The 8,030-nt window shown below is 38.8% G+C and overlaps 2 protein-coding genes across 3 annotated transcripts; both read left to right on the plus strand.

Moving 5' to 3' along the window:
- Nucleotides 1-354: 354 nt before the first annotated feature.
- foxq1a (forkhead box Q1a) lies at nt 355-1,605 on the plus strand. Its single transcript, XM_034105220.2, has one exon. The coding sequence runs from the start codon at nt 566-568 to the stop codon at nt 1,406-1,408; it is 843 nt and encodes a 280-aa protein (XP_033961111.1). The 5' UTR covers nt 355-565; the 3' UTR covers nt 1,409-1,605.
- Nucleotides 1,606-3,077: 1,472 nt separating this feature from the next.
- On the plus strand, nt 3,078-6,098 carry foxf2a (forkhead box F2a). Of its 2 annotated transcripts, none has more exons than XM_034105124.2 (2): nt 3,078-4,260; nt 5,599-6,098. In XM_034105124.2, exons 1-2 carry the CDS (start codon nt 3,306-3,308, stop codon nt 5,766-5,768), a joined length of 1,125 nt encoding a protein of 374 aa, XP_033961015.1. In that variant the 5' UTR covers nt 3,078-3,305; the 3' UTR covers nt 5,769-6,098. The 2 variants fall into 2 exon arrangements, with proteins under 2 accessions (XP_033961015.1, XP_033961016.1); XM_034105125.2 differs by having other exon boundaries at nt 5,602-6,098.
- Nucleotides 6,099-8,030: the final 1,932 nt, after the last annotated feature.

Raw genomic sequence — 8,030 nt, forward strand, 5'->3', positions numbered from 1 at the left:
GGTTACAAAAATATAATTAAAACAATATACAACATTTCTATATGAACGGACAGATTAGGCTACAATGCACCCTGATATTGACAATTGACACTTCAACACCTGCAGGCACCGCACCTTTGAATACAAAGGAAACATACGCCACCTGGTTGTCTCAGGTGAAATAGTCCCAAGGTTTCTGCCAGCTCACATTTCACAGGTGAGAAAGTTATAAAGCTGCACTGAGCGTGTTTCCAGTTAACATTGTTAGTTTCTTATATGCTCATGGTAAATGTTGTATGATCACAGTTTTAATATTGACAACAAATATATCACATTATAGTGTTTTGTGATGCTCCAAATCTTTTTAAAGCATTTAACTCCTCCCACTTGGGTTGGTCCTGAGGTGAGCCGGCTATAAACAGCTGCTCACAGAGTTGTAGGTGAGACTGACTTCAGCACTATGACAGCTCAGCAGAATTTATTCGGAGTAAATTCAAAGCTCTCCGCGTCTTGACGAAAATAAACCGGACTTTTCGCAGAAAGCAAATTGGATAGGTAATATAAAGCGGAACATACATCAAATACAATGAAGTTGGAGGTGTTGTGTGGTAGCCACTATAACACGAAACATTTCGACATGTCCAAGGATGCAGAAGGGAGTGTGCGCTCTCCCCTTTCTGTCGAGGAGGAGCTGGGTTCGGATGGAGACTGCGTGGCGAACAGCCCCGCACCTGTTACTCCGTGCTACAGCGGCACATCCAAGCCGTACACTCGGAGACCCAAACCCCCGTTCTCGTACATCGCTCTCATCGCCATGGCCATCCGGGACTCCTCCTCTGAAAGTCTGACTCTGGCAGAAATAAACGACTATCTGATGAAGAGATTCCCCTTCTTCAGAGGCAGCTACACCGGCTGGAGGAACTCTGTTCGACACAACCTGTCTCTGAATGACTGCTTCCTCAAAGTGCTCCGGGACCCGTCCAGACCTTGGGGAAAGGATAATTACTGGATGCTCAATCCTCACAGCGAGTACACCTTTGCTGATGGGGTGTTCCGGCGCAGAAGAAAACGCATTGATAAAAAATCAAACAGAGAGCCAGAGGTGTCCGTAGAGGAGCCGCCGAGCATTCAGCAGACTGCCCCCGCCACCAAGACTGATTCATGCGTCAAGTTTACAAGTTCCTTTGCGATAGACAGCATCCTCAGCAAACCTTTCAATAGAAACTCAAACATGGGACATTTACCTCACGCCCCTGCCCCCACCCCCACCTGGCCGCACTACACTGGACTAATGATGGCTCATTTGAATGCACCTGCCTCGTTTTCATACGTCAAGTCAGCTTGCTGCATGGACTCCTTTTCTGCGCATGTGCCAAACGGCTATCAGTGCAGACTGGCGTCACAGACAGTTCTACAATATCAGAAATAAATGTTTATTTGATGATTAAAAATCCTCATTGTGGACTGATGATGGACAAAAAGGAGGATGAAGAGTTGACTTTATTTTAATGCCAAGGTGTTACAGAATTGTTGTACCGTTTTAAGCATTATCAGATTTGATATTTTATACAGAATTGTTTGTTATAAATGTTGCTGAACTGACTTGTATTTGTTTTGGTTTTTTTAAATGCACTTTGACTGTTGTGTCTATTTCTTAAATAAAGGTGTGCTCTTTACAATGAAATAAAAATGATCACTGTTGATGGTCTGCTATTGTTAAAATGTTCTTCTTGTTGAGAAAAATAGGAGAGTTTGAAACACCTGTGACCGGTGCGAAGGCAATAGTTTTTCGGGCGTGTGTTCAATAATAGTTTTTCGGGCGTGTGACTCCACCTTGCCAAATTATTAAAGAGCTCTCAGGAATCTGTTGCGTGGCGCTGAGGCAACAGCAGAATCTTCCTATTTCCAAAAGTGTAATGCTTAATGAGGTTTGCAGTCTAATATGTTATGCAACGTTTGTAGGAGGTTAGATAGTTCTCCTTTCTTGATTAGGAAGTACAGGCTCCTTAGAAAAAAACATGAAGGCCCTACTGGAACATACCAATAATAATAATACTAATAATACAAATAATAACAATAATAATCATAATAATTGTAAAATAAAAATAAAAATGATTCGAATAAAGTCTGTATTCTCATTACATTCCTATAACATTTAGAATGCAACAATAAACTCCCTTATTAGTATTTCCAGTGTCGCTCTCTACTGCCTCCAATATTTATGTGTTCTGTCTGGTGCTGCAAATAGCCGTCGCCTCGGTCACCGCACATGCGCAGGAAAGGGTTTGTACAATTGGTGCATCCTGAACGAACACAACTTGAATCCACAATAGGAAGAAATGTATTCCAAGTAGGCCTATTCTTCTGAGGCTAGAAAGTAAATTTCCTTGATACCAGCTGTGCATCCTGGACGCAGCGGGGCAACATGTTTGATGTTGCTGACATTCTGGGTAGATTGTGTTTAACGTTGCTGGTGTGGGAAATTATTCCACGTTTGTGGAACTTGCTAGCTTGCTAGTAGCTTCAACAGACACAAGTTAAACTAAACTAATGCACAAAAATGGCTTTTACTTAGCACAAACAATATATTCTAAGCAAATTCAAAAACTATTTCTAAGAGTTTCTAATCAGTTAATTACTCCAGGGATATAATCAAGGCTCCAAGAGGTAAACTGACACTAGTGCGTTGTGTGTGGTTGGCACGCTCTGATGGAAAAAGCATGCTTCCTCTCATGTCAGAGATGTAACCCTGAACAGATCCCAAACAAATGAACACTGCATGACTTTTTCTCTCATATACCTTAACAAAGTAAAACTAGCCATATAGTGTTGTTTTTTAGGTATGAGAACACATTGGATTATCTGTCATGTGGAGATTTATTCATGGACGTTTGTTAAATGATTGTGCCGAATATTAGTATGACAAATGCATTCAGAGGTGTTATGGAAAGTAAGTCGTGGGAGGAGATCTGTCTTACTCCACTGCGCTGTGTCCGGCTTCTTGTCTGGATCCTGGCCAGATGGGGAGGGAGTTCCTGGCGATTTCTTGGAGGGATTTGGGGGGATAGAGGGGCAGAGAGAGATTTAAGAATTGATAGGTGGTCGAGTTGTGTTTGGCCGGGTGGATATGCGCAGGCAAAGTCGAGGAGCTTTATTTCCCCTCTCTTGTGGGATTATTGCCAGCGATGGACAGAGAGAGTAAGGGGGAACAGGGCTGGTGGTTTTTGATTTTCACGGTTATAGACGCGCAGAGCATCGCACACGTAAACTGATCGTTTAAATATTAAATAGAACATTTTGCACATTTAATTAAGTGTTGATCAACCATGACGACCGAAATCTCCAAGCAACATTTGGATCCATCTGATGCTCGCTCAAGCCCAGCTCTGAATGCAGATCTGAGCGCGCCGCCAGTGATGGAGAGCGAGCAAAATGCATCACCAAAATGGAAAAAGGGAAACTCTGGCATGAGGCGCCCTGAAAAGCCTCCCTACTCATATATCGCGCTCATTGTGATGGCAATTCAAAGTTCACCGACCAAAAGGCTTACTTTGAGTGAAATCTATCAGTTCTTGCAGGCCCGCTTCTCTTTCTTCAGGGGATCCTACCAGGGATGGAAAAACTCCGTCAGGCACAACCTGTCTCTGAACGAGTGTTTCATAAAGCTGCCAAAGGGTCTCGGTAGACCTGGTAAAGGGCACTACTGGACCATAGACCCGAGCAGTGAGTTTATGTTCGAGGAGGGCTCTTTTCGTCGTAGACCTCGGGGGTTCCGGAGAAAATGCCAAGCTTTGAAACCAATGTACAGGATGATGAATGGTATCGGGTTTGGTGCATCGATGCTGCCTCAAAACTTTGATTTCCAATCACCTACGGGCTCATTAGCGTGTCATAACAGCTACAACATAGACTTGATGAGTAATACAGTGCCAGGTGGATTCGATGGACTCGAAAGGGGATATCACGTCCCACAAATGTCATCAGGCTCCGGGTCATCGTACATGGCCGCATGTCAGGTGGCCTCTAACGCGGACTATTGCCCGGACAGCAGCAGCAGCCCCCTGCAGTCCCCCCCAGCGATGGTATCCACTTTGGATTGTCAGTCTCCGTATGCAAATGCAGCTTCACACTGGAGTTCACCTGGTGTTTCTTCATACATCAAACAGCAGTCGTTGGCATCAAGCAGCCCCACTTCTCCTGCACCGCACACGGGGATGTCACCTTACTCTCTGGATCAAGGCTATATGCACTATAATGCACGAGACTCCTCTGACATTTCAGGTAGAGTATTAAAATAGGCATAAGCTATGTTTTGTATTTTGTGTTTCCTGCATGTGTAAGTCATAAGGATCAAAGGCTATGATTTTAATTTAATTAAAGTGATAAGTTATCTTATGCATGCAGAAAGTATATCCTAATTATTTACAAATCTATAGAAATTAGGGTTTTACCCTTTATTTTCTTTATGTAATGAAGATGCATCAAATGTATTCAGGAAAATTCACGTGCGTAAAACACAGAATAGTATCCAAAATGTGCATTCATTGTTCACACTTTGATTTGCAATTTAGACCATATAGCCCCTCTAGGCCTATATGGTGTTTCACATTAATTTAATCTAATTTGGTTGAATTTGTACGCATGCTTTTTAAAGAAGCGTTATTTAATTTATAAAAAAACAGGCACAATAACACAATACATGACAATACGATTTAAAGAAATGAACGGCAAAAACAAAACTATACAAACGAAAAAACGACATGCTGTCCAAAAATATACTCTCAATAATGAATTTAAATATTTTAGGTGCAGCTTTATTCAGGCCTTTTACATACATCAGAAAAGAAATCGGTAGAGGGTGTTATGTTTACTTATTTCGTTCAATTATATTATTGTTCATTATGTTCACTGTGTATTATTTAGGCAATAGCTAAATAAAGTGGAACAACTTCAAAAAGAAACCTTATTAATGTCCCCAGCATTTAACAGATGGCTATATTAATGGTAAATAAACAATGTACTATTGTTTAATTAATCCATGATACTGATAAGAACAGAATTCGGGTTGCCATTTTGTAAAGAAATCCACTTGATGTTAAACGTCTAAGGGAAATGCTTTATGTTTTTTATATTCTTAGTCAATGAGGAAGGTTTCGGAAATGCACTGCATCATCACAATTGATTTTCAATCATAAATGTTTCCACAATTTTCTTAGCATTTACAACTGCACATTTGATGGATTATTGTAAGGAAAATCTAAACAAAGAATACGGACCCCTATATTAATGCACGTTAATGCATACTGGTTACTTGGAAATAAAACATAATACATATTCCATATGAGGTATTACCAACATTTGTTTTAAAAAATGTGTATTAAAGTACCAAGGAAAAAACTAAAACTAAATCATCCACATAATTTCATTATATGGCAACTCAAAAGTTGCTCTTACAAGTGGCTTGTCACTGATCAAATAACAAAGCCATACATTATAAACACGATGTAAAATGAGTTTTAGTAAAGAAGAGTCACCAAGAAAATGACCACGTGCTAGTTTACAAAATAAAATCCTGTTTACAGAAAAATATTTGACCTCGTGTATCCTGTTTGTTTTCAGCAGGACTGTCCCGATACAGCCACTCAGCTCCTGTGTGTGACAGGAAGGACTTCGTTTTGAACCTCAATGGAATCTCTTCCCTGCACCCCAGCACCAGCGGCTCGTACTACCATCAGCTTCATCACCATCACCAAAGTGTCTACCAGGACGTGAAGCCATGTGTCATGTGACAGAACACCTGATACAGAACTGTCAAGGACTTTTCTGCTAAATTCATTCCATTGGTGGACTCATTTTGATCAGTGACCCATGGTTATAATGGCGATTTAATCCCAATTTGAGTAATTGAACTTTGACTTATTTCTTAAACGTTTAGTAATGGTTTTGATGAGTCGTTTTGCCACTGTCATAATATGACAGATTTTACATATAAGCAATAAAGCAGTATTCATATTTGTATTATTACAAATACGTTCATGCACCTGAATTAATCTTTATTCATGCACTATTCATTCTGTGTTCCTGCATTTGCTGACATTGTGGGTGGCTGCAGGCCATTAAAGAGATTTATTTTTAAATGATAATTGGAAGTGATTTTAGCAATAAAAGATTGTACACACAGTTTTCAGCTCTGAAGTTTATTATTATTATTATCAACATTAATATTATTATTATGGTTGTTGTTGCTGTTTTAATCACCAATGATATATAATCAGATTTATTAGGATGCACATTTGTAAACCAGTGCAGCTTGGGTATTTTTGATTGATCCTTAAATTCCAACTACTGTGAAAAAGTTTGAGTTTAAATCACTTTTTTGATAACAAAAAAAGAAATGATTTCAAGTATAAAATCACCTTTTCAAATGTTAAAAGCTTATCAGAGACACTGCCATTGCAAAGAGAAACATCATCACAATTCAGTGCCCTCTTCATTCACACAATGTCTCATTCTCACACAAAAGAATGTAACAAAGGGTGTCTTTATGTTATCATCTCCAATCAGACATTTTGTGTTAAGAAGAGAATTTTTTTTAACAATGTTAAATAATTACTTTTTTGATTCAGTTCATATATCGGGGACAATTTAAGTGTACTTTGTGTTTCAAATATTCTAAAAAGACTGCCTATTTAAATTATTGCTATTAGATTCATGACTAAACAAAAATATATAAGGAAGAAAAATGAAAGTTTTATACCCAACTCTGACCTGGAAAGTCTAACATTAAAAAAGTATGTATTGTTCAGTTGTAATGGTTTTCACGTGACTCTACCGCCACCTAGTGGGTATTTAAACTTAGTGGCACAAAAATAAAAGATATAATTCAAGCTACGTTATGAAAGTTAAGAAATTGGAGATTAAAATGATATGCAGAACATTCAGTTGGTCATTGAGTCAGGTTAGAATATTAATGAGGCTTATTATGTTTTATGTTGGTTATCCACAAATACATCCATTAGATTGAAATGTAACTGTCCCTCTGAGAAATAAGGATTTCCAAATAATTCTACGCTAATCTAATAAAATATGTAGATGTACAATTTCAAAGAATAATTGTACACAAACATGCCATTTGACTCAGGAAATGTGATAAGTTAAAGGTGATTTATTAGAAAAGGTTTCAAGCTCAATTATTTTATTCTGTTAATCTATATTAATTTTGTCTTTTAAGGATTGGATTTCCCCCCAAATATCTGACAGTCATTAAACTTGAGATGCAGAGCAGTCTATGCTGTATTCAAAGCTCTAAATCAACATGTATAAGTATATTAGTAAATAGTATTCAAGCAAGCAATATCTGGTATGGACTGGTCAGCCTGTCCTCCTACAAAAAACGACCATATAGGTCGATTGTTCAGCAGCTAAATACGACCCAGAGACACGTTTTAAAGTGTAGCCCCTCTAGTGGTCGTGTAAGAAACAACACGCTCCTGTCGATTGCAAACGCTCCGGAGGGTCGTTTATTCACAAATAACCCTCTCTGGAAAATCCTAAATTGTGGAATAGTTTGGCCATTAAAATGATTTTTTATTAGATTTCTAGCGAGAAGTGTATATTGTACTTTTATAATCCACGTCCAGTGGATGTGTAGGATCTACAGTTTGATAGATATACGAAGATGATTTGAGGTCTCGCCAGGATAACGTGTACTGTATATGGGGCAACTTCCATGTAAAGTTAGCGTGGGTGAAAACAGTATTTCCGGTCTCGAAGTTTTCATAATAAAACCGGAAGTATTCCCCACACTGTCAAATGATTACGCAGTGATATCTCCATTACTCATCCACTAAAAAACATCAGTTTATCCTTGTTAATTACACAATATTGATTGGTTTAAATTGTGTACAATGCTTTTGTGTTTTTAACCTTCGATTCGGAGAAACAAATTGTATTTTCGGAGTTTAGACACTACAGAGTTTCCGAAGACACTACACTACCCAGAATCCCCAGCTATCGTTTGGGACTACAACATCCGCCTTGCTTTACAAACC

Source organism: Pseudochaenichthys georgianus, chromosome 17, assembly GCF_902827115.2.
Source record: "Pseudochaenichthys georgianus chromosome 17, fPseGeo1.2, whole genome shotgun sequence".
Classification (NCBI taxonomy): Eukaryota; Metazoa; Chordata; class Actinopteri; order Perciformes; family Channichthyidae; genus Pseudochaenichthys; species Pseudochaenichthys georgianus.